The 27,920-nt window shown below is 24.4% G+C and overlaps 1 protein-coding gene across 2 annotated transcripts in view; it reads left to right on the top strand.

Moving 5' to 3' along the window:
* Positions 1-27,920, top strand: part of LOC117172601 (PAX-interacting protein 1-like) — a 71,094-nt gene that overhangs the window by 16,679 nt on the left and 26,495 nt on the right. For both annotated transcript variants that reach the window (XM_033360689.1, XM_033360691.1), the window contains exons 4-5: positions 9,860-10,325; positions 18,314-19,263. In XM_033360689.1, the coding sequence (XP_033216580.1) occupies positions 9,860-10,325; positions 18,314-19,263 (1,416 nt within the window). The remainder of the gene's footprint in view (positions 1-9,859; positions 10,326-18,313; positions 19,264-27,920) is intronic.

The following is a 27,920-nucleotide window of genomic DNA, read 5'->3' as shown; positions in this document are numbered from 1 at the left end:
ACAAATTTACTCCTGAACAACAGTTAACAGGTAAAGTTCTTGAATTTCTTAAAAAATAATTTTAGTCTGGGTTTGGTCTTACAAATTTACTCCTAGACAACAGTTAACAGGTAAAGTTCTTGAATTTTAAAAAAAATAATTTTAGTCTGGGTTTGGTCTTACAAATTTACTCCTAGACAACAGTTAACAGGTAAAGTTCTTGAATTTAAAAAAAAAATAATTTTAGTCTGGGTTTGGTCTTACAAATTTACTCCTGGACAACAGTTAACAGGTAAAGTTGTTGAATTTAAAAAAAAAAAATTTTTAGTCTGGGTTTGGTCTTACGAATTCACTCCTAGACAACAGTTAACAGGTAAAGTTCTTGAATTTTTTTAAAAATAATTTTAGTCTGGGTTTGGTCTTACAAATTTACTCCTGAACAACAGTTAACAGGTAAAGTTCTTGAATTTCTTAAAAAATAATTTTAGTCTGGGTTTGTCCTTACAAATTTACTCCTAGACAACAGTTAACAGGTAAAGTTCTTGAATTTTTAAAAAAATAATTTTAGTCTGGGTTTGGTCTTACAAATTTACTCCTAGACAACAGTTAACAGGTAAAGTTCTTGAATTTAAAAAAAAAATAATTTTAGTCTGGGTTTGGTCTTACAAATTTACTCCTGGACAACAGTTAACAGGTAAAGTTGTTGAATTAAAAAAAAAAAAATTTAGTCTGGGTTTGGTCTTACGAATTCACTCCTAGACAACAGTTAACAGGTAAAGTTCTTGAATTTTTTTAAAAATAATTTTAGTCTGGGTTTGGTCTTACAAATTTACTCCTGAACAACAGTTAACAGGTAAAGTTCTTGAATTTCTTAAAAAATAATTTTAGTCTGGGTTTGGTCTTACAAATTTACTCCTAGACAACAATTAACAGGTCTTACAAATTTACTCCTAAAAATCTGCCCGCTTTGCGGGCTCAGTCTCATCGCGGGCTACGCACGCGGCTCGCTTCGCTCGCAAGTTTGAGCGCGCCTAGGCGCGCGACGGTTGAATCTCGCGCTTCGCGCTCGATAATAGGTTACCTCGCGCTTCGCGCTCGGATATTTATTCTTTGCATTTTGAATGCTTGAAAAAAACTTGATCAAAAAGATCTCTTTTAGATGGCAGTATTTATATGCAAAGTGATTTGATGAAACAAATCAATTCTTTCTTCGACCGTTGATATGTATTCAATCAATCAATTTTTATTTGTCCGTCCTAACCTACGCTAACTTGGTTTTCTCGCACTATATTTTTTTTAAATTGTAGTCTAATCGATTGAAGTCTCAGTATTTTTGAGACTTCTAAATGACTAAATTTTAATTAATTTTTTTTTAAACAATTGATTTAAATGTTTTTTTTTTTTTGACTGAAATTTGATCTTTTTGACTATTTTGAACCATCATCAAATCAGGTTAAGAACCATTGAAAAAGGTGCGCATGTGTATTGAAACGTAAGGAAGTTTAAAAGGACTTTTTCTATCAAATAAATATCTGAGTTTCGAAGAACATGTTTTTTCGACTCACAATTTATTTTTGATTTATGATTGGACCGTATGACGTAAATAATTTTAAATCTACGATTTGAAACAGGTTTTGTTGGATTTTTTTCTCGTAACTTTCGTCACTTTTCCACACTTTTTTTTATTTTATTTTTTTTAAACGTTATTTTTCACGAATAAAACAAAAATTACACTTCCTATCAAGAAGTGATTCTTAGCGAAATTGTAGATCTTTTTTGGTATAACCATTTTTGTTAATTCATCTTTTTTCTTATCCTACATAGATTGTCCACAAAATGGATTTTTTTATTTTCCATTATTTTTTGTGCAATCAAAATTTGAATTTTCGATTTTGGAAGAAAATCTAAAAATTGGTTATGATAATCTTGTAGGGCTTTCAAAAATAAATGTTTTTCTTTTCTCGCCTTTTTTTCATATGGTGCGTTTTTTGGCTTCAAATTTTGATTTTCGGTTGATTAAAAAAATTTTGAATTCAGAAAAAAGTTGTCTAAAAAATTTTTAAAATGCGCTCACTTTTTGAATTTTTATCAAAAATGGCTGGTTCAGGAACTCGTCCTTTCTTTTGGGATCCAAAAAAAGTGTGCCAAAGATGAATTTGAATCGTTCATTTTTTCGAGAGTTATCGTGTTTACGGACGGACGGACTGAAATATTATTATGTATTATATTATATTATAATAATTGAAATATTTTTTGAATGAAAACTATTTTTTTCGGAGAATTTGTCTTTGATTTTAAAGTTGATCTTTTTCAGTATAAATATCGCTTCATTCTTGCAAAGAATGCAATTGGTTTGTTGCAAATTAAACTATTTCCTTAGAAAATTAACTTTTTGTTAAAAATTCCTAGTTTTATGTTTAAAAGTTATAAACTTGGAAATATCAGGGAATTTTTTCGCGAGTGTGTTTAATTTTTCTTTAAATATCAATATGAAATTGAATAAAATTGATTTTTTTATTTGTAAAAATAGCTCTTTATTACTGTATTTAATTATTATTTTTTTGAAATTTTTTTTCTTAATTAATTTTTTTTCACCCTAAAAATTTAACTTTTCTCGTTCAAATTTTATGTATTTTGTTGGAAATTCACCAATTTCTTTGCAATATTTTCTCTCTCTTATTGACAGAAAAATCTTTTTTAGTTGAATTAAAATGTTTTTGATTGTGCAGAATTCTTTTTTAATGAAGACTTAATTAATAATCTCTTTTGATAAAAATTATTTTTATTCAAAGTTCATCATATTAAATGAAAATTTATCTCTTTGGTTGAAAAATGAGATATTTTGTTGAAAATCAGTTTTTTCGTTTGAAAATTAAATTTTATTAATTGAAAATGTAATTATTCCAGATGAATTTTGCATAATTTTTGGTTGACAATTTATCTTTTGTGGTTGAAAATTCAACTTTTTGGTGTGAAATTCCACTACTACATTTTTGATGGAAAATAAATATTTTCTAGTCCAAATCCATTTATTCGATTGAAAATTTTCCCTTTTTAGTTGAAAATTTGTTTTTTTTTGTATTTAAAAATTCAACTCTTGTTTAAAATTCATGTATTTTGTTGATAAATCGGTCTTTTTAAGTAAAACATTAATCTTCTGATTTGAAAATATCTCTTTCGTTAAAAATTCAAATATTCTAGTTGAATATTCATCATTTTATTTGGAAATTGATCTTTTTTTTGCAAATTCCACTATTCTAGTTGAAGACTCATCATTTTAGTCGAAAATTCATCACTTTGTTAAAAAATGTGACCATGCTTTTAAACATTGTTTTGGTTTTTGTTAATTTAATTTTTTTTTACTGAAAATGAAACTATTCCAATTGAATATTCTATTATTATATATTTATATAATTAGCAATTTGACCCTGTTAGTTAAAAATTCCTATTTTTTGGTAGAAGTTAATCTTCCTGTAAAAAAATTTATCTTTTTGGTTGAAAATTCAACTATATTAGTTAAAAGGTTTTTTAACTTCAATTAAACATTCATAACTTTGATTGAAAATAAAAAGTTTTTGGTTAAAAGTTCTGCTTTTTTGTTTGGAAATTTAACTGTTTTGTTGAAAATGTACTTTTTGTTTAAATTTAATATTTTGGCGTTGAAATTCGAGTTTTTTTGAAAATTCGTTTTTTTAATAAATTGAAATTCATAGTTTTTAAGAAAAGTTTTATCTTCCTAGGATAAAATTGCAATTATTTGGTTGAAAATTAAACTATTTTGTTAAAAAGTTATGCTTTTTAGATGAAAATTGAAACATTTCGTCGGAAATGTACTTTTTGTTTAAAATTTATGTTTTTTTTGGTGTTGAAAAATTATCTGAAATCTTTGCTTAGTACAAATTTCATCTTTCTTGTGTAAAAATACTACTATTTTGTGTAGAGTATGCAACTATTTTATTAAAAATTCATCCATTCTGGTTGAAAAAATTCGTCTTTTTGGATTGAAAATTCAATTTTTTTCGTAGAAACTTATTTCTTGTTTAAAAAGTCATCTTTTGATTGTGAAAAATCAACTGAAATTTTTTTCGGATGAAAAATTCAACTGTTAAAATCTTTTTTTAAATAAAAATTCATCTGTTTTAAAAGAAATTTATGTCTTTTTTGGATTAAAATGCCACTGTTTCGTACAGAATTCAACACTTATGAGAATTTAACAATTTTATTAGATAGTCATACTTTTTGGTTGAAAATTCTGCTGTTTTGTTGGAAATTTAATTATTTCGTCGAAAATTTACCTTTTCTCTATATTGAAACAAAATTCAATTTTTTTGAAAATTTCTTTTTCCTTATTTAAAAGTTCAACGGTTTTAAGAGAAATGTTATCTTCCTTGGATCAAAATGCAACTGTTTGGTTGAAAATTTAACTATTTGATATAAAAATGCAACTAACTGGTAGAAAATTCAAATATTTTGTTAAAAATTCACCCGTTTTAGATGAAAAAATACGTCTCATTTGATTGAAAATTCAACTTTTTCGTAGAAACTGATTTTGTGTTAAAAAAATTATTTTTTATCTTGAAAAGTAAAAAAAAATGCAACTATTAGGTAGAGAGTTCAACAATTTTATTGAAAAGTTATTTTTGTTGAATACTCGTATTTTTGAATTAAAAATATAATTTTTGTCGTAGAAACTTATTTTCTGTTTAAAAATTAATATTTTTCATATTTAAAAATTTATCTGTTTCAGAAGAAATATTTTTTTATTGAAATAAAACTTTTTTTTTTTAATTATTTTTCCTTACTTGAGTTTAAAACTGTTTGTTTGAAATATAGGGTTGAGTTACTTTGTTAAAAAATCATTGTTTGTTTGAAGATTCATATTTTTAGCAGAAAATTCTCCTTTTTGGTAAGCTGTTTTTTTAATTAAAAATGTATCTGTTTTAGTCAAAATTTCATCTTTCTTGAATAAAAATGCAATTATTTGATAGAGAATTCAACTATTTTGTTAAAAATTTATCCTTTCTGGTGGAAAAAATTCGTCTTTTTGGATTGAAAAGTCAATTTTGTTCGTAGAAACTAATTTTTTGGGGGAAAAAATTTATATTTTGATCTTGAAAAGTCAACTTGAATCTTTTTATATGCAAATTTAACTATGTTTTTGAATTATTTTTAACAAAATGCATCTGTTTTAAGAGAAATTTATTTTTTTTTGTTATAAAAATGTAACTTTTTGGCAGAGAATTCAACAATTTGGTTAAAAAGTAATTTTCGTTGTTGTTGAAAATTCGTATTTTTGGATTGATAATTCGTATTTTTGGATTAAAAATTCAAGTCTTTTTCGTAGAAAATTATTTATTGTTTAAAAATTTATATTTTGATCGTGAAAAGTCAACTGAAATATTTTCTAACCGAAAATTCAATTTTTTTTTAGTTTATCTTTTTTATATAAAAATTCATCCGTTTTAGTAGAATTTTTGTATGAAAATTATACTTTTTGGTTAAAAATGATTCTTTGTTTTAGTATTCAACTATTTTGTTTGAAATATTTGATTGAATAATTTTGCTAAGAAATCATTTTTATTAAGATTTATATTATTAGTTGAAAATTCATGTATTTGGTTGAAAATTTAACTATTTTGCTGAAAATTAATCTTTTTTAATTGAAAATTCAACTACTTTGGTAAAAGTTAAACTACATTGTTAAAAATGTTTTTTTTTTTGTTTCTGGTTGAAAATTTAATGAAAATTGAACCGTTTAGTGGAAAAATATATTTTTTTGGTTTAAAATTAATTTTTCCATTTTTTTGAGGATTGATTTTCTTTAATTGAAAATTCTCCATTTTTTGGAGAACAAAGTAATTCTCTTGGATGGAATTTTATTTTTGTTTTTTAAGAATGCATCAATTTCGGGGGAAATTAATTTTTTGCGAAAGACATATTTTTTTCTTTAAAACTTATTTATTTTTTTAGAGAGAAAATTCGTCTTTTGGCTTGAAGGTTCAACAATTTAGATAAAATTTTAGTTTTCACTTCTGTGAAAGTCCTTATTTCTTGAAAATCTGTTTTTTGTTTTGTTTTAAAATCCTTTGTTGTTTTGTATAAATTTCATTTTTTTATTGTAATATAAACTACGACAGAGTAGAAAAGATATATTTTTTTTTGTTTAAAATAAATGAATAATTTTGACATTTTTAAATTTTTATCTGAAATATTGGTCTATTCCGTTTATAACTATCAAAACATTGATAGAAAAGAAAAATTAGATACAGTAAGATAATCCGTTACGTAATTTAAGTATGGCCCCTTATATAATCAGAGTTTCTACTCACCTGGAAAATCTTGAAATGTCATGGATTTTCAGGGTGGCCGTTGGACCGGAAAATGACAGTGAATTTATTTTTTGACCGGGAATTTTACAAATCTGTAGAAAAAAAATTCTCCAAGTTTTTATTTCAACAATTTTTTAAATAGTCAGTTGGATTTTTATCTTTTTCAATTATATCATTTTGTTTACAATGCGTAATTCGAGAATTTTTCACTTACAAATTTTCCATTTTGGATTTTAATTTTTAAGAGTACATTTTTTTTTAATACAGTTTTAAAGACTTGAAAAATTAAAAAATGGTCGTATTTAAAATCGGCAATTTTGTATAAAAAACCTTTTTATTTCAACAAAAGTGAATATAAATTATAATGATGTTTGAAATTACATTATAAATTAAGTATTAACAAATGAATAATAATTGTCTTAGCCTAAAATTTGAAATTTTGTAATTAAGAAAAATAACAATTGCTGATTACTTAGACATATTTGATTGTTTTGGTAAAGTCGGTAATTATAAATCAAATATTCAAAACAAAAGAAAAAAACCGAATTTAAAACAAAATATAGATTTTTGCAGATTTCGAACACAACATTTTAAAAGCTTTTCAAGAATTATGAAAGGCTTCAAAACAAAAAAAAAACAACATTTTCTTAAGATTCCTAGGAAAACTGAAAATGACTTTTTGTTTTGAAGACATAATTTTAAGAGATTATTGAAAAAGATTTCAAAAATTGTCAACAATATTTTCCATTTTGCATGATTAACAAAAATTAGGAAGAATTCGAATCATTATAAAATATATTCAGAAGTTCTAAAGAAACTTAAAAAATAATTGAAAATTTTAATAAATGTAAAACAACATGTTGATGTTAATAAATTTTGAAATAAAATTTGGAAACTTTCTAAGGATTTTGAAACTATTTTAAAATTATTTCGAGAATATGCTTATTTTGGAATTCGTAATATAAAATTAAGTAACAATGTTTCGTCTTTTCCATTAATCTTTTTTGTTTTTGTCTGAAGGGAAGGTTTTTTTTTCTTTTTTTTTAGGGAAGAAAAAAAAAGGAATAAAGGATTTTTTTTCAGAATTCAATGGGAAAATTTTATGCTGATTGTCCAAATTTGGTCGTTGGATTCTTGATTTGACTTTCAGGAATTCTGCTCATTAACTTGATTATTGGTCGTTAATTAGGATTTTTAATCTGATTTTAATCTCATTTAAATTTCTTCAATTTTATTTTCGTCTTTTGTAAAAAGTAGCATTGGATTAAACTATTTTGTTGAAAATTAGTCTTTTTTGGTTGAAAATTTAACTATTTTGGTAGAAATTCATTTATTGTCTTGAAAATTAAATTTTTCGTTTGAAATTGGATATTTTCTTATCGAGAATTGAACTGTTTAGAAGAAAATTCGTCTTTTTGATTTCAAAATACAAAAATTTGATTGGAAATTCAACTATTTTGGCACGAAATTCAACTATTTGGTTGAAAATTAACTTTTTTTGGTAAGAACTCATTTCTGCTGTTGAAAATTCAACTGTTTTGTGAAAAATTCGTCGTTTCAACTTGAAAATTCAACAATTTGGTTTATATTTTTTCTCTTTCTTGTCAGAAAAATTTTTCTTGCTAGAAAATTAAGTTTCTTTGTTGAAAGTTCGTATTGCATTTGAAAATTCATCTGTTTTAGTAGAAATTTATTTTTTTTTTAGTTAGGAAATTCGTATCTTTATGTATAAAAATAATTTTTTTTTAACTGCAAATTCAATTTTTCTATTTTGTGGTCGTAAATTTATATTTTAAAATAAAAATTCAAATGTTTTCTTGAAATTTCGTGTATTTTGCTAAAAATTTAACAATTTTTAGGTCAAAATTATTATTTTTTTGTTGAATTCAACTGTTTTTTTTTTATATTAAAAATTAATGTCAAATTTTTTTGGTTGAAATATCAACTAATACGTTTATTGTTAAAAATTTATCTTGTCTGGTTGAAAATTTATTTTAATTGAAAATTTATCACTGTGGTTGAAAATTTAACTATTTTGTTAAAAATTCGTTTTTTTTTTGGTTGGAAATTAATTTTTTTGAACTGAAAATATTCTATTTTGGATTTTGTGTTTCATCATGCAAGTTAAATATTCATCACTTCAGTTTAAAATTCAGCCATTTCATTCAAAATACTTTTTTGATCTTGCCTGATAAATAACTTGTTTAACAGAAAATTTAACTATTCAGTTTTCAAATATTTCGTATAGATTTTAAAAATTATTTCTCTAAGATTTTCAATATTTCATAAAGATTTCGTATATATATTTCAAATATTCCAATGATTTCGACAAATATTTCAATAATTTCGCAAAAATTGAAAAGATTTTACAAAGATTTCAAATGTTTGGCAAAGATTTCCGATAGATTTAAAATATTTTCTAAAGCTGTCAATCATTTAAAAAATACGATATAATATTTATAAAATATTTGAAAGATTTTGGACAGATTTAAAAGATTGCACAGACTTCAGTGATTTCTCAAAGGTTTTAAATATTCCGTCTGTATTTCAAATATTCCAATGATTTCGACAAATATTTCAAATATTCGACAAAGATTTCAATAATTTCCCAAAAATGGCAAAGATTATACAAAGATTTTTAATTTTGACAAAGTTTTCGATAATTGTAGAAATATTTATAACATATTTATAAAATATTTATGAAATACTTAAAAGATTTTACAAAGATTTCAAGCATTTCGAAAGATATTGCACAGACTCAAACGATTTCTCAAATGTTTCGTAAAGACTTTCGATAGATTTAAAAGATTTCAATGGTTTCAACAAATATTTCAAATATTCGACAAAGATTTTAATGATTGCATAAAGATTTTACAAAGATTTCAAACATTTATCAAATATTTCGGATATATTAAGAAGATTACACAAAGACATATATTATTTCACGAAGATTTCAGGATAGATTTTTGGAAAAATTCAAACGACCTGATTATTTTTTCAGACTAGATGTAGCTATGAATTAAACATTTTTTAAATTTAATTTTTTCTGAAAAATATCTTCTATTTCGCTCCCCTGGGAATCGAACCAGAGAACTTTCGAGTGTCAGTCGAGTGCTTTTCCCTTAAGCTACTAGAGAGATCGAAAGAAGAATCCTTTTTCAGAAATACACAGAAATAATCTAATTTAGAAAATGCTTAATTCATAGCTCCTTCTATTCTGCAAAGACGTTAAGAATTTATTTTATTTTCTGATGATAATACAGATTCCTTGAAAAAAATAATGCGTGTATTTCTGAAAAAAGGATTCTTCTTTCGATCTCTCTAGTAGCTTAAGGGAAAAGCACCCAACCGGCAATCTGAAGTTATGTGATTCGATTCCCAGCGGAGCGAAGATGAAGATCTTTTTTCAGTAAAAATTTAATTTTAAAAATACATACTTTGCCCCACTCTGGGCGATTTCTGAAGGGCCATTGCCCTATGTGCCCCATAGGGCTCCGCCATATCTGGCCCGGTTATGTGAATACAACTGACTTAGAACTCTATAATAACAGGTCAACAGTTGCAAGGTCAACAATTGCAAGGTCAACAGTTGCAAGGACAACAGTTGCAAGGTCAACAGTTGCAAGGTCAACAAATCCAAGGTCAGCAAATCCAAGGTCAGCAAATCCAAGGTCAGCAACTGTCCGGACAGATGCAAGGTCAACAATTGACAGGACAACTAACCACGACTCATCAATTGAACCAAACAGCTCAGCAACAACAGCAATTAACCCACGAACAACGTCAGCAATTAATTCTCCTCCAACAGCAGCAACAGCAGCAGCAACAAAAAATTCAACAGATCTCTCAACAACTTCAGCAATCCGCTCCCCAGGCCTCTCAACAATTCGTCATCAGAGAAGGACAACTTCAACAGCAATCGCCGAACCAGCAACTGATTAATCCGACACAGCAGAGCTTTATCGTCCAACGTGACCCGCAGTGGCAACAGCAACAGTATCATCTCCAGCTTCAGAGGTAAGAAAAATATTTGAAAAAATCGATTTGTTAATGTATCTCTCGGAATGTGAAATATGCAATTTGATAGGTGATTTGGTTGGTCCAATCCCAATCAGTGTGTTGAGAATTTTCAGGATTCTTTGGAATTTCCCGAATTCTTTTGAATTCTTTTGAGTTCTTTTAATCATTTTGAACTCTTGGAATTCTTTGGAATCCTCGGAATTCTTTTGAGTTAAGTGAATTTCTGTAAATTTTTAAATTATTTTAAATTGTTTAAAATTTTGTTTATTCTTTGAATTTTCTAAATTCTTCTAATTGTTTAAAATTTATTTAGTTTTATTGAATTATTAAAATTCTTTCGAACTTTCTGAATTCTTTGGATTAAAAAAAAATTTTTAATTTTCTGATCTCCAGCTTCAGAGGTGAGAAAAATATTTGAGAAAATCGATTTTTTAATGTATCTCTCGGAATGTGAAATATGCAATCTGATAGATGATTTGGTTGGTAAAATCCCAATCAGTGTGTTAAGAATTCTTAGGATTCTTTGGAATTTCCCGAATTCTTTTGAATTCTTTTGACTTCTTTTAATTATTTTGAACTCTTGGAATTCTTTGGAGTTCTGGAAATCTTTTGAATTATTTGAATTTTCGTCGAATTTTTAAATTATTTTGAATTGCTTAGAATTTTTTGAACTCTTCGAATTTTCTAAATTCTTCTAATTGTTTAAAATTTATTTGGTTTTATTCAATTATCAAAATTCTTTCGAACTTTCTGAATTCTTTGGATTTTTCTTTAATTTTTTTTTTAATTTTCTGATCTCCAGCTTCAGAGGTGAGAAAAATATTTGAGAAAATCGATTTGTTAATGTATCTCTCGGAATGTGAAATATGCAATCTGATAGGTGATTTTGTTGGTCCAATCCCAATCAGTGTGTTGAGAATTTTCAGGATTCTTTGGAATTTCCCGAATTCTTTTGAATTATTTGAATTTTCGTTGAATTTTTAAATTATTTTGAATTGTTTAGAATTTTTTTAACACTTTGAATTTTCTAAATTCTTCTAAGTGTTTAAAATTTATTTGGTTTTATTGAATTATCAAAATTCTTTCGAACTTTCTGAATTCTTTGGATGTTTCTTTATTTTTTTTTTTAATTTTCTGATCGTCCTCTATTGAATTCTTCAAATTTTTTTTAGAAAATCAAGAATTCTTTGGCTATTCTGACGATTCTAAATGGATTCTATGGAACTATCTAAATTCTTTGAATTCTCTAGAAATTTTTGAATATTTTAGAAATTTCTGAATACTTTTCAATTTTTTAAATTCTTTTGAATCTCCTGGATTCTCTTGAATTAGCTGAATTCTTCGAATTTTTCACATCCTTCTGAACTTTTTAAATTGTTTTGAATTTTCTGAATTCTTTCGAGCTATTGAAGTCCTTTGAAATCCTCAGAATTCAGTTGGATTCTTAAAACTCTTTTGAATTGTTTTAATTCTTTTGAATTTTTCTTAATTGTTTAAAATATTCTGAATTGACTTGAATTTTCTAAAGTATGAATTATTCTGAATCTTCTGGTTTGAATTATTTTGAATTCTAGGAATTCTTTTGAATATTCTGAATTCTTTTTGAAGTATATTTAATAATACAAGACATGCAAAAATATTCAGTCTTTCATGAATTCTTGAAATTCTTTGGAATGTTCTTACTTTTTTTTTAATTATCTGAATTATGTGAATATTCGGAATTCTTGGAATTGTTTTGAATTTTCTGAATGATGAATTTTTTCGAATTCTTTTGAAATCTTTTAAACTCTTGGAATTCTTTTGAATATACGGATTTTTTTTAATTCTGGGAAATTTTGAATTGTTTTAATTCTTTTGAGTTTTGTCAATTCTTTTGAAATTTCTTACATCTTTTAAATTATCTGAATTTTTTTAATTTTCGTAATTCTTTGAATTTTTTTTTAATTCTTCAAATTTTCTAAATTCTTTTGAATTTTCTGAATTCTGTGAATTTTCGGAATTCTTTGAATGGTTTCGAAATGCTTCGGAACTCTGGAATTATTTTAATTTTTTTTAATTTTTTAATTTCTTAAAATTTTTTTGAGTTCTTTGAGCTTTTCTGAAGTTTCCTAATTCTTTTGAATTTTCTTATTTTCTAAATTTTCTTAATTTTATGGTTTTTCTGAATCCTTCAAAGCTTTTTGAATTGTTTAAATTATTTTCAAGATGTATTTAGGAATATAAAATATGCAAAATAATAAAATATTTATCTGGTCAATCAATGTGTCCAGAATGTTTTGAATTTTTAAAAATGTAAATTCATTCGACGTTCCTGAATTATTTGAATTTTCTACATTCTTCTGAGGTATCTAAATTTCTGGAATTTTTTTAATTCTTCGAAATTTTTTAATTTTCGATGTTCTTTTGAATGATCTAAATTGCTTTAATTCTTTTAAACTTTCAGAATTATTTAAAATTCTTTCGATTCTGGGTTGTATAACTGAGAATTTAAGCGAATTTTATAACTTTTGAGTTTTGACAGAGTTTTTATTATTTTAAAAAAATTTTTAAATCAAATATATTTTTCGAATCTTTTCAATACTTTTGAACTTTTGAAATTTTTCTGAGTTCTCGAAATTCTGTTTAATTCTTGGAATTGTTTGAAATTCTTAAAATTATTCGTATTCTTTTGAATTCTTAATTAATTATTAATTGAATTATTATTATTATTATTATTATTATTATGATTATTAATTATTTGGGTTTTCTGAATAGTTTGAATTTTTCTGAATTGTTCAATGCTTTCGAATTTTTTTTTCAATTCTTTCGAATTTCTGAAGTTTAAAAGTTTTGTGTTAAACTTTGGAAGTGTTTCGAACTTTCGAAATCCTCTTGAATTCATTTATATTTTTTTAAATCCCTTAAATCTTCAAATTCTTTTAAATTTCCTGCATCATTAGGATATGTTTAATACTTTGAATTCTTCTTGAAGTTCTGTATTGTTTGAATTATTTAAATATCTGTAACTATTTTGAATCCTTTGAATTCTTCTCAATTCCTTGGAACTCTTTAAATTATTTTGAATTCTCTAAAAAAATTTGAATCATGTAAATTCTTTTGAATTATTTAAAATTTCTTTTGAATTTCGTGAATACTTTTTAATTTCTTGAATTCCTTTTATGTTTCCGAATTCTTTGGACTTTATTCATTCTTTGAATTCTTCTAAATTATTTAGAATTAATTCTATTCTTTTTAATTTTCGGAATTATTTTTTACATTTTTTTAAAATTCTGTTACTTTCTTCATTTTAGGAATTCCATGCATTGTTATGAATTTTTTTAATTTTCTAAATTATTCTGAATTATTTGGAATTCTACATAATTTTTTTAATTAATTGAATTATCCAAATTCTTCTAATTATTTTAATTTTCGGAGTTCTTTTGAATTATTTAAATTCTTTGAATTTTTTAGAACTTTCTGCATTTTTTAAATTCTTGTAGTTTTTCTGAAAACTTTTGATTCAAGCTTGTAAAACCAAGAATATGAGAGAATTAAATTTTTAAAATATTTTTTGAGTTTTTACAGGGTTTTGGAAATTCTGTTTAATTCTTGGATCTGTTTGGAATTCTGAAAATTATTCGTATTCTTTTGAATTATTTGAATTTTCAGAATTTTCTGAATTCTTTAGACTTTATGATATTTCTGAACGGTTTTAATTCTGTTTAATTTTCCGACATCTCTAAAATCTCTTTTAAATTCTTTTGAATTATCTGAATTCTTTGCATTTTTTAGAATCAGTTTTTTTTTGTATTCGTTGAATTATTTTGAATTTTGTTAATAATTTTAAACTCTAAATCCTTTTGAATTCTCTAAATTCTCTTCAATTCTTTTGAAACGTCTTAATACTTTAAATTATTCTTAAGCCTTCAATGCGTTTGAATCCTATGAATTATTTTCAATTTTTTGGAATATTCAGAATTCTCTGAAACTCTTTCGAATTCTTCGAATTATTTTGAACTATTCAAATTCTTTGAATTTTATGACATTTTTAAATTGTTTCAGTCTAATTAATCTTTTGATTTTTTTGGTCAGTTCCATTGAACATTCTGAATTCTTTGTGAACTCTTTTGAATTTTCTGAGCTTATTGGGATTAGTTCAATTCTTTTGAATTAACATTATTGTTTTAATTTTTGGAATTCTTTTGAATTTTGAAAATGTTCTTGAATTCCTGGAAGTTTCTTGTATTCGTGAAATTCTTTGATATCTTTTAAAATCCTTGAATTTTTTTTAATTATTTGAATTTCCTGCATTCTTTGTATTTGTTCAATTCTTTGAATTCTTTTGAATCATTTTCAATTCTCTTGAACTCCTTAAATTCTTTTGAGTTTTTTTTAATTCGCTAAATTCTTTTGAATCATGTGAATTCTTTCAATTCTTTTGAATTATTTGAATTTCTTTCAATTATTGTTACTATTTTGAACTCTTGTAATTCTTTTCAATTCTCTTATATCTTTTTAATTTCGCGATTTTTTTAAATTTCTTAAATTCTTTTGAAGTTTCTGAATTACTTGAACACGTTTTATTCCTTGAATTCTTCTAAAATTTCTGAACAATTTCTTCGAATTTTTAGAGTTCTTTTGAATTATCGAAATTCTTTGAATTCTTTAGAACATTCTGAATTTTTTTAAATATTCTTAATCCTTTTAAATTCTCGAAATTCTTTTGATTTCTGGTTCCATAACCAAGAATGTGAGAGAATTTAACAGAATTTAAACGAATTTTATAACTTTTGAGGAGTTTTCACAGTGTTTTTATTATTTATTTGAATTTTTATTGTTAAATAAAATGTATTTATTACTGAAAATATCTTTTGGAATATGAAATTTTCTTCATTTTTTTTAATTCTTTGGAATTCTTCGAATTTTTTAGAATTCTTCAAACTTTTCTGAAATCTTTGGATTTTTTTACGTTTCTGAATGGTTTTAAATATTTAGTATTTCCTAAAAGCTCTGAATTCTTTTGAATTTTATCGAATTATCCCAATTAAAAATTCTTTAGAACTTTAAGAATTCTTTTGCAATTCTTTCGAATTTTCTGAAGTCTCTGTGAACTCTTTCGAATTTTTTGGAATTTATCACATTTTTAAATTGTTTTAATTCTTTTCGATCCCTTGATTTTTTTTCAAATCTTTTGTATTTTCTGAATTCTCTGTGAATTATTTAAAAACTTCTGAGTTCTTTTGAATGTCGTGAATACTTTTTTAATTTCTTGAATTCTTTTGAAGTTTTTGAATTCTTTGGACGTTTTTCATTCTCTGAATTGTTCTGAAATTTCTGAATTATTTAGAGTGAATTCAATTTTTTTTAATTTTCTGAATTCTTTTGAATACTTTGGAATTTTTTATTTTAGAAATTCCATTAATTGTTTTGAATTCTTCGAATTTTCGAAATTCTTCGAATTGTTATGAATGTTGAATTCTCTCGAATTTATATAAGTACTTTGAATTATTGGGATTATTCTAATTGTTTTTAAATTTTGTGAAGTATTTTAGGTTTTCTGAATTTTTCTTTTTTCTTTTCATTATTTGAATTCTTTGAATTTTCGGAATTCTTGAAATATTTTTGTAATTCTCTTTCTAAATGGTTTGGAAATTTTTAAAAATCTTTTAAATTTTCTGAATTCTTTGATTCAGGGTTGTCAAACCGAGAAAATGGGATAATTTAAACAATTTTTGAACTTTCGAGCCTTGACAAGGTTTTTATTGTTTATTTTTAATTTGTATTGTTAAATAAAATATACTTACTGACGTGTCTAAAAAGGCAATTACTTTTTAATTTTCCAACATCTCTGTAAACTCTTTTAAATTTTTTGCATTCTTTGGAATTAGTTGATTGTTTTTTGTATTTTTTTAAATTATTTTGAATTTTCTTAATTATGTTGGAATCTAAATCCTTTTGAATTCTCTAAATTCTGTTGAATTCTTTTAAAAACACTTAATACTTTGAATTATTTTTAATATCCTGCATTTATTAGAATTTTATGCATTCATCGTATTTGTCCCATTCTTTAAATTCTTCGTCAGTTTCTGAATATTTTAAATTATTTTGAATTTTTAATTCATTTGTATCATTTGAATTGTTTTAAACATTTTAAATTCTTTGAATTTCATGACGTTTTTGAATTGTTTTAATTCTTTTTAATCCTTTGAATTCGTGGATTTTTTATTTGTTTGTCTATTTTGTTTATTATTTTATTCTTATATTTTTAAATTATATTTCAAATGTATTTTTAATTTTAATTTTTTGATATCTTTTGAAATCCACCTTCCCGAATTCTTTCGAATTTTACAAATTCTCTTGAATTCGAGGATTTTTCATGTATTTTTTATTTGTTGATCTATTCTGTTTATTATTTTATTTCTATATTTTAAAATTTTATTTTTAATTCTTTGATATCTTTTGAAATCCACCTTCCCGAATTCTTTCGAATTTTGAAAATTCTCTTGAATTCGTGGATTTTTCATCCATTTTTTTATTTGTTTATCTATTTTATTTATTATCTTATTTTTATATTTTTAAATTGTATTTCAAATTCATTTTTAATTTTTTGATATCTTTTGAAATCCACCTCCCGAATTCTTTCGAATTTTGAAAATTCTCTTGAATTCGTGGATTTTTTATTTGTTTGTCTATTTTGTTTATTATTTTATTCTTATATTTTTAAATTGTATTTCAAATGTATTTTTAATTTTAATTTTTTGATATCTTTTGAAATCCACCTTCCCGAATTCTTTCGAATTTTGCAAATTCTCTTGAATTCGTGGATTTTTCATGTATTTTTTATTTGTTGATCTATTCTGTTTATTATTTTATTTCTATATTTTAAAATTTTATTTTTAATTTTTTTATATCTTTTGAAATCCACCTTCCCGAATTCTTTCGAATTTTGGAAATTCTCTTGAATTCGTTGATTTTTCATGTATTTTTTATTTGTTTATCTATTTTTTTGTATTATTTTATTTTTATATTTTTAAATTGTATTTTAAATTCATTTTTAATTTTTTGATTTCTTTTGAAATCCACCTTCCCGAATTCTTTCGAATTTCGGAAATTCTCTTGAATTCGTGGATTTTTCATGCATTTTTTATTTGTTTATCTATTTTGTTTATTATTTTATTTTTGTATTTTTAACCTTAATTTTTTTATATCTTTTGAAATCCACCTTTCCGATTTCTTTCGAATTTTGGAAATTCTCTTGAATTCGTTGATTTTTCATGTATTTTTTATTTGTTTATCTATTTTGTTTATTATTTTATTTTTATATTTTTTAATTGTATTTCAAATTTATTTTTAATTTTTGGATATCTTTTGAAATCCACCTTCCCGAATTCTTTCGAATTTTGGAAATTCTCTGGAATTCGTGGATTTTTCATGCATTTTGTATTTGATTATTATTTTATTTTTATATGTTTAAATTGTATTTTTAATTTTTTGATATCTTTTGAAATGCACCTTCCCGAATTCTTTCGAATTACTTTAAAATTTTTGAATTCACAGTTATATGTTTATAATTGAATAATACCGTAAAATATAGCTGAGTGGCTCGTTTTGACAGGATGTTCACTGTTGATAGAATAGCTAGAGATCAGGGAACAGTTAGGCAACTCTTTTGGTCAGGAAAAATCAGGGAATTTAATTAAAAATGTGTAAACGTCAGGAAGTTTCTATAAAATCAAGTTTAGATAACTTCCAAGAATAATAAAGATCTAGTTTGTAGGATAACCCTATGAATTTAATCATTGCTTCATTTAAATTTTCGCATTCTTCTGAAGTCTCCAAAATGATTTCGATTCTCTTGAAATCTTCGAAATTCTTTAGCCGTCCTTTGAATTGTTGTGAAGCCTTGAATTTTGTTTATACGTCAAAATTTCTATTGAACCAGTTTTATTTTCACTCGCCTGACCGTTTTTGAAGTAATCCAACTGACCTAAGAACTCTATTCGAAGGCAACAGCAACAGCAGCAATTGGGTCAACAGCGTCCTGGAGGTCAATGGACCCAACAGCCTCCCCAGCCCCCAAGACAGTTGATTCAGCTAGATGCTCAAACCCATCAGCAGCTACAGCAAATGGATCCCCAACAGCGGGCCCAGTTTATCCAAAAAATACAAAAAAATCGAACTCTCTTTATGCAGCGGCAAATGCAGAGTCGCCAGGCCCAACAAGGCCCGCATATTGCCGTTATCAGAAGTCCGGGACAGCCTGGACAGCCCTTGCAGTGGGTCCAGCAAGCCAGGCCCCAGATAATGGGACCACAGGTTACGTCGCCAGTTGGACAAAAACCGATGCACGGCGGCGTTCAACCTTCAACTCTGGCACCACTCAATGCCACAAATCAGGTGATTGTTCAGACTGCCCAGCCGGTGGTTCAAGGTCCAGCCCAGGCTCCTCAGACGCCAGCAGCCTTCCAACAGGCTCAGCTGACGCCTCAGCAGATTGCCCAGATTCACATGCAGAAGCAGCAGCAAATTGCGCGAATACAGCAATTGCAGCACCTGCAACAGCAGCAGCAACAACAGCAGCAACAGCAACAGCAGCAGCAGAGTCCGCAACAGGAGCCGGCGATGGCGGCTTTACCTGGGAATAATCAAATTTCACCGGAACAACAGCTTGTGGTGAATGCAAAGACGAAAACTGCTCTGGCGAATATGCTGACGAGTCGACTGCAAAGTGGAGCCACTGAGGGAAGTGCAGCTGGCCAATTAAGGCTGATGACTGCTCAGCATAGACCTGCACCTCCACCCTCACAAGATCCGCAACTCTTGGCTGCCTATCAGCGACGAACTTTGGGCAATTTGACGAATGGAGCGCCACCTGGTGCGCAGATCAAGATGCAGTATACGCCAGCGATGAATCAGCCCAAGGCCCAGTTCTACGGTCATAATCCGAATTTGAAATGTAAGTTTGTTTTTTTTCTTTTTCATTTTTTTATTTATTATTTTTGATGAAAACTTCTGAAAATTTGTCTCATACGTCCTTTTTTCTTTTCAATATTATTTTTATTAGCGTATAAGTGTATATTTTCAATTTAACCCTCAAGTGGTACACTGGTGCGAATTCGCACCCTAAGTTTTTTCATTTTGTTGGCATTCGCGTAAACACAGCTGCAGCGGATGGTCCCCAAATATATTAAATATATATGTGAAATATGTTTGTATATAATTAATTAATCTGTTCATAATGTAAAAAGCATTAAACTATAGTTTTCATTTAAACATTGTAATTATTGTTATACTTTTGTTATTTTATTTTTACTTTCATTTCTGCAAATTATACCCAATATTCAATTATATAACCTTCGAATAAATAATTCATTTATCCTACGTAATTTGATGAAACTAAATTTTAACTTTATTTAATTTAATATCTTCTATTTTAAAAAATGCTTAAATTGTCAGCGAAATTGTTGAATTTTTATGTTCAAATAATAATGGAACACTTATTATTTGTAAAAAAGCCTATATTTTCAATTTAAGCCTCAAATGGTACACTGGTGCGAATTCGCACCCTAAGTTTTTTTTCATTTTGTTTGCTATTGCGCAAACACAGCTGCAACGGATTATCCCCAAATATATTAAATATATATGTTAAATATGTTTTATGTATGCTAGTTGTTTATTATATGTTAAATATATTAAATATTTAATATTAACATTGCAAACAAACTAATTCGCACCAATTGAAAATTAAAAGCGTTTGAAGTTGAAAATTTTCGATAAAAAATGGTTTTATTCTAGCAGCTGTAAATATAAATAAATAATTTTTTAAATGGATCTACTTTATGTATTAAAAACCACGAGAATATTATGTGCGCGCGTACGCGCTAAGTTTTGTGTCCATTTTCATCATTAAACGAATTTTCCAATAATTATTTATTTGTTTATCATATCTGAACATTTAAATTATTAATAATCTTTTACAATAATAAAAAAAACGAATGTATTTTTAATTTTTTGATATCTTTTGAAATCCATCTTCCCGAATTCTTTTGAATTGTGGAAATTCTCTTAAATTCGTGGATTTTTCATGCATTTTTTATTTATTTATCGATTTTGTTTATTATTTTATTTTTATATTTTTAAATTGTATTTCAAATTTATTTTTAATCTTAATTTTTTATATGTTTTGAAATCCACCTTCCCGAATTCTTTCGAATTTTGGAAATTATTTTGAAGTTTCTTTTATTCGTGGAATTCTTTGATATATTTTGAAATCCTGGAATTCTTCAAGTTTTTGTTTGTTGTATTTTCTGCATTCTTCGGATTTGTTCAATTCTTTTAAATCTTTTGAATATCGTAGATTTTTTTTTAAATTTCGTGATTTTTTTTTTAATTTCTTGAATTCTTTTAAAGTTTCTGAACTATTTGAACATATTTCATTCTTGAATTCTTTTGAAATTTTTGAATTCTTTTTAATAGATTTAATTTCCGAAATTCTTTTAATTCTTTTGAATTCGTAGATTTTTATTTAGATTTTATTTTCAAACCTATATTTTCAATTTAACCCTTAAGTAGTACACTGGTGCAAATTTGGACCCTAAGTTTTTTTAATTTTGTTGGCATTTGCGCAAATACAGTCTGAGCGGATTTCCCCCAAATATATTAAATATGTTTGATATATGCTAGTTGTTTATTATATGTTAAATATATTAAATATTTAATATTAACATTGCAAACAAACTAATTCGCACCAATTGAAAATTAAAAGCGTTTGAAGTTGAAAATTTTCGATACAAAATTGTTTTATTTTATCAACTGTACATATAAATAAATAATTTTTTAACTGGATTTATACTTTATGTATTAAAAACTTCAAGAATATTATATGCGCGCGCACGCGCGTGCTAACTTTTGTATCTATTTTCATCATTACAGCAATTTTCCAATAATTATTTATTTGTTTTTCATATCTCAACATTTTAATTATTAATAATCTTTTACGCTAATAAAAAAACATACAGATAGGTTAAAAATAAATCAAATAAAAATGAAATAAGAATAAAATAAAAAATAAATATCACTTTAAGATGAAAAATCGGGAAATAACCGTTAATTTTTTGAGACCGTGGAAAACCGAGAAATTACAGTGAATTTATTTATTGACCGGGAATTTTACAACATTTTTGGTATCAAAATGTTGTCCAACTTTGATTTTAACCGTTTTTTAAATAATTTTTGAAATTGTGGTTTTTATAAATTATTATATAATTCAGTTTAGAATGCTTAATTCGAAAATTTTTTTATTTAAAAATTTTCCATTTTAGATTTTTAAGTTTTAAAAGCATATATTTTAATTTAAAGAATTTTACAATGCAGTTTTGAAGGCTTGAAAAATTCTTATTTTATCAGAAGCGAATAGAAACTTTTAAAATCGAAGATTTTTAAATATAAAACAGGGTGGCCGCCGGACCCGAAAACCGGGAATTTTACGAATTCTCAGAAAAAAATCTACCCCAGTTCGATTTTTAAAGTTTTTAAAATAATTAAAGGGCAGTTTTGAAGATTTAAACAATTAAAATTTAAAAGCATTTGAAGATAAAAATATTGGATAAAAATAATTTTTATTTTGTCAACTGTAAATATAAATAAATTATTTTTTCAATGGATCTCTTATCAATAATATATTTTTAATTCAGAGTTTCAGGTCTTCTTTTATATTATTTTTCCTATTAAATTTAATAAATAAATTTATTAATATATTATTTCTATTAATTTTTTTAGTCATTAAAAATGTAAACGTCCGTTTTGCTATTTTCAACTTAAAAATAAATCCATAATAATATAGTCATAATTTAAGATTTTTATTAAATTAAAAATATTGTGAGTCTAAATTATTTAATTTTTATCTCATATAATTTGAAATTCATTAATGTAGAAAAAAAAGTATTTCACATTTAGCAATAATTCATTGTTCATTTAAGACGAGTAAATTGAAACCAATCTTTAGATTTTCGAAGAACTTTTAAACTTTTAGCGTTACAATTTTAATTCTTCTATTTTATAAGTGTTTAATTTATAAGTAAAATTTCTAAATTCTGACGCATAAATAACAATTTTAACTTTTTTTAAATCCTGCAAATTAAAAAAAAAAATCCTTAAAATCTTCAATGTTCTTCTTTGATAATTTTTTAAATCTCTTAAAATCTTCCTAATCTTTCTATGACAATAATTTTTCAAAGTGAAAAATTATTTTCTATTTTCCTAAGAATGTTAAGAAATTTTTTTATTCTTTTTAAGTCTTTTAAATTTTTTAAAAAAATTATACATTTTTTCTTTAAAATCTGCAAAAATATACATTTTATTTTAAATTCGGCTGTAAGTATTTGAAATTACTTCAAGTTCTAAATTTAATTCGAATCTTTTCAAAACTTCTAAATATCTCTTAAAATTACTCTAATAATTTTACAAATAATAAGTGTTTTGTTATTTATAAATTCTAATTAATTTTTTTTTAATGTTGTAAGATTTTGTAAAAGTTACAGAAAAAATTCAATTCATTCTGAAATATATTTAAAAGTTCCGAAAAAAATCGTAAAATTATTTTGAATTTGGAAAAATTTAAAACCATTTCTACACTTCTCAAGATTTTGAAATAAAATTTTGAAGCTTTTAAAGGATGCCCAGATTATTTAAAATAAAAATAACTTTTTTCTAATTACAGAAATGTTAAGTTTAAAAAAATGATTTTCCAATTTTTAATGTGTCTAGCTTAAAATTACTTAAAATAATGTTAAAAAATATAATAAAAAAAATATTCACAAACGTTTATTATAAAATTTATGCCCAATATTCAGATAAATAAACTTTAAATAAATAATCTATTTATGTAACGTGATTAAAAGAAATTACAATTTAATATTTATGTAATTTAATATTGTGAAAAATATTAGTTAATAATTAATTAATCTGTTCATAATGTAAAAAGCATTAAACTATAATTTTCATTTAAACATTGAAATTTTTGTTATACTTTTTTTATTTTATTTTTACTTTCATTTGTGAAAATTTGATTTGTTAATAACAGTTTATATTCATTAAAAAAAAAATTAAAACAAATTTATATATAAATTCAAAGATTGAATGCATTTTACAATTACATTTAATCCATTTTACAACATCAGAATTGTTTAAAAAATTATGTAAAGGAAATAGGGGTGTTTTAATATAAATAAACTTTAATTATGCAAATTATACCCAATATTCAATTATATAACCTTCGAATAAAGAATTAATTTATGTTACTTAATTTGAAGAAACTAAATATATTTTAAAATGAATACAATTTTTCCTACAATTATTGGAAAATCCTGCAAATTAAAAAAAAAATACTTAAAATTTTGCAGGTAATTTTTTGATAATTTTGGAAATCTCTTCAAATCTTTTTAAATATTCAGATAAAATAATTTTTTAAAATGAAAAATAATTTTCATTTTTCCTAGGAATATTAAGAAAATGTTTTTATTCTTTTGGAGCCTTTCACAATTCTTAAAAAGCTTCTAAATAGTTTGTTTGGAATTTGAATCTTTTTTAAACTTCTAAATATCTCTTAAATTTACTAAAAAAAAATTACTTAAAATTTCTAAAAAAAATTTCAAAAATGATTTCAATTTTTTTTTTAATTTCTAGATTCGTCAAGATTTTGAAATAAGATCTTAAAGCTTTTCAAGGATGCTTAAACTATTTAAAATGAAAATAATTTAACTTCTAATTTAAGAACTTTTAATTTGAAAAAATTAAATTTGGAAATTTTGTATATTTCTAGCCTAAAATAACTTAATAATATAATTTTGAAAATTTTTAAAGTTTTTTTGTTGAATTTTTAATTCAGAGTATTGAAAATATTAACGTGGATTTATATTTTTGGAACTTAATCTAAATTTTTCAACTCTATAATTTGTGAATGTTCAAAATTCTGAATTTTGCAGTTTATCTCCATTTCCATTTTTCGATTAAAACGGTCACGCTGTAGTATTTATTATTATTGTTTTTTGATTATATTTGCTTTTTTGTTTGAAATTCATATTGTCGTGTTAAAAAGTCAATTGAAATATTTTTTAAATGAAAATTCAATTTTTTTTTAGAAAATTTGTCTTTTTGATTAAAAAATTTACATGTTTTAGTCTAATTTCAATTTTTTGGACAAAAAATAAACTGATTAATTGATAATTAAACAATCTCGTTTGTTTGAAAATTTATATTTTTTGGTTGAAAATTCTTCCGTTTTTTTGAAAATTCAAATATTTTGTAGAAAATTTAGTTTTTGTTTAAATTAAATATTTTGGCGATAAAAAGAGAACTGAAATCTTTTCTGGGTGAAAATTAAAGAATTAAAAAATTCTTTTTTTTAATTTAAAATTCATTTGTTTTAAGAGAAATTTTTATCTTTCTTAGATAAAAATGCAACTGTTTTTTTTTAAATTAAACTATTTTGTCAAAAAGTCAGACTTTTGGTTGAAAATCTACTCTTTTGTTCAAAATTTAGGTTCTGATGGTGAAAAATAAAGTGAAACATTTTCTGGATAAAGTTCAACTGCAAAAAAAACTTTTTTGTCTTTAAAAATTCATCCTTTTGGTTAACAACATTCTTCTCTTTAAACTCAAAATTCAATTTTTATTGTAGAAACTTATTTTTTGTTAAGAAATTCATATTCTGTTCCTGAAAAGTCAACTGGAATTCTTTTTAAATAATTATTATTTAAAAAATTCAGCAGTGAGGTTACTATTTTCTTGAAAATTCATATTTTCGTTTGAAAATTAATTTTTTTAACTAAAAGTTTAACTGTTCCATTTTTTGTTAAAAATTTATATTTTTAATGGAAAATTTAAGTATTTGTTTCAAAATGAACTTTCTCTTTTTAGGGTAAAATTCAAATATTCCAGATAAAAAATTCATAAGTTTAGTTGAAAATATATAATTTGAGTCAAAAATTCATCGGTTTGGTTAATAAATTAATTTTTTCGAAAGAAAATTTAACAATTTCGTTGAAAATTCAACTATTTGGTTAAAAAATTAATAATTTGTTTTGGTTAAGAATTCAAATATTTTGTTAAAAATTATTATTTTTTAACTGGAAATTTAACAGATCCATTTTTATTGAAAATTTCTCTTTATTTAGTAGAAAATTTTACTATTTAGTTCAAAATTCATATAGTTGTTTGAAAATTCCTTTTTTTTGGTTAAAAATTAAAACATACCAGTTAAAAATTCATCATTTTAGTTGAAAAATCATCACTTGGGTTGAAATTTATTTTCTTTTTGGTTAAAAAAAAACTTTTTTCAGTTAAAAATTCAACCATCGTATTTTTAGGTTTTGGCACAAAATTCTGCCACTAGCAGCGAAAAAATTTCGATTAAAAAAAAAAATTAGTTGCTTGATAAAAATGTAAAGCGTAGAATTAAAAGCGATTAAAATAGGTAACTATCGAAATCCGTTTAAATTTCTTTCTACTTTTTTTATCGAATCAGCCGTTATCTATTTGTTACGATATTTTAAAATTGCCATACTTAATTATTTTTATCGATCACATTAAATCCTTCATATATCATTGTTAACAATCAAGAGATTATTGTATATTGAAAGCCATAAAATTGGATAAGAACCGAGTGGCAACCATAAAATTTACCAAGACTCGACACGTCATTATTAGTGTCTGATTTTATTTAGCCTCAAATCAAAAACTTTTCTTCTCATTTATTAACACTTAATAATTTATTGATGGGATTAAATTAAAATAATAAAAAATTCGTAATAAATTAAAAAATTGAAAGTTTGGGTCACATGTTTTTCGAAATTTTTTAACTCTATTGATAATACAAAAACATTTTTTTAATGCAAACGTACGCAGAAAATATCTGATTTTGAAAAATTGGCAAAGATGAACTATTATTTAATTTTGGCATTTTAAAAATAATTTTTTCATTTTTTGTTTAAAAAATAATAATTTTTTTTCGCTCCAAGAAGATGAAAGTTATTTATTTCCAAAACTGGAAACGGCAGAGTTGTAGGAAATGCTTTCACTGAAAACCCCCAACATTTATTAAAATTTAATCTTTTTTAAAGATTTTGTAAAAAGCGACAGTAAAAAAACATTTAACTACAAAAAATATGAAAAAATAATTATTTTTTGTAAGTTTTAAACCTTTTTCATAAACTTAATGCTTATAATGTTAACATGATTTTTTCTTCTAAAGTGAGAAGCCGGTGTTGAAGACAAGATTTCAATTTAATAAAAAGATGTTTTTTTTGTCCTAAACTTTGACCCTGTGGTCTATTTTATTTTTATTTTTTAGTTAACTGATTTCCTGTCAAATCAGTTAATACAGCCTGCAGACCATATTTGGGTGTAAAACACTAATGTAACTTAAAATTTAAACAAATAAATAAATCTTTAGATACGGAGAAAATTCGAAAAAAAAAACAATTTAGGTAAATATTTGTTTCTTCGTTTTTTTGTTATTCGCATATTTCCTCTAAAATCAGTGAATATGGCCTCGAAACTAATTTGAGGTGTAAAACACTAATGTAGCCTAAAATTGTTTAAAAATTACGAACCTTGCAAGTCTAATGACTTATTTAAAAATGTGTATTTCCAGTAAAAAAATTCTAACAAAACCGAAAAATGTGAATCGTTAAAAAATTTTTTAATAATTGAAATCTAATAAGGAAAAAATTCGACCTAAAATTTAGAAAATTAGTTTTTTTTGTGTGCCATTTTTCTATTTTATTTTTATCTTTTAATTAACCGATTTCTTGTAAAATAAGTGAATATGGCTTGGGAACTAATTTTAGGTGTAAAACACTAATGCATCCTAAAATTGTTTAAAAATTATAAACTTTGCAAATCTAATGACTTTTATTTAAAAATGTGTATTTCCGTTCAAAAAAGTTCTAACAAAACCGAAAAACGTAAATGGTTGCAAAAATGTTAATAATTGAAATCTAATAAGGAGAAAATTTTACCTAAAAATTAAGAAAATTAGTTTTCTTTTGCAATTTTTCTTTTTACTTTTTGTCTTTTAATTGACTCATTTTCTGTCGAATCAGTGAATATAGCCTGGAAACCAATTTTAAGTGTAAAACACTAATGTAACCTAAAATTTAAAAAAATGTTTAAACCTTTACATACGGAGAAATTTCAAAAAAAACATAAAAATTTAGAAAAATATGTGTTTTAATTTTTTAGTTAACTTATTTCCACTGAAATCCGTGAATATGGCCTCAAAATTCAATTTAGGTGTAAAACGCTAATGTAATCTAAAATAAAAAAATATAAACCTTTAAATAATGAGAAAATTCTAAAAATACCTTAACAATTTAGAAAAATACTTTTTTCTTAATTAATTCTTTTTTAATTAACCGATTTCTTGTAAAATAAGTGAATATGGCTTGGAAACCAATTTTAGGTATAAAACACGAATTTATCCTAAAATTGTTTGAAAATTATAAACCTTGAAAATCTAATGACTTTTCTTTAAAAATGTGTATTTCCGGTCAAAAAAGTTCTAACAAAACCGAAAAACGTAAATTGTTGCAAAAACTTTAATAATTGAAATCT

This window comes from Belonocnema kinseyi, chromosome 5, assembly GCF_010883055.1.
Source record: "Belonocnema kinseyi isolate 2016_QV_RU_SX_M_011 chromosome 5, B_treatae_v1, whole genome shotgun sequence".
In the NCBI taxonomy this organism is placed as follows: domain Eukaryota; kingdom Metazoa; phylum Arthropoda; class Insecta; order Hymenoptera; family Cynipidae; genus Belonocnema; species Belonocnema kinseyi.
The sequence above is the reverse complement of the archived record's forward strand: the minus strand, read 5'-3'. Positions and strand labels throughout refer to the sequence as shown.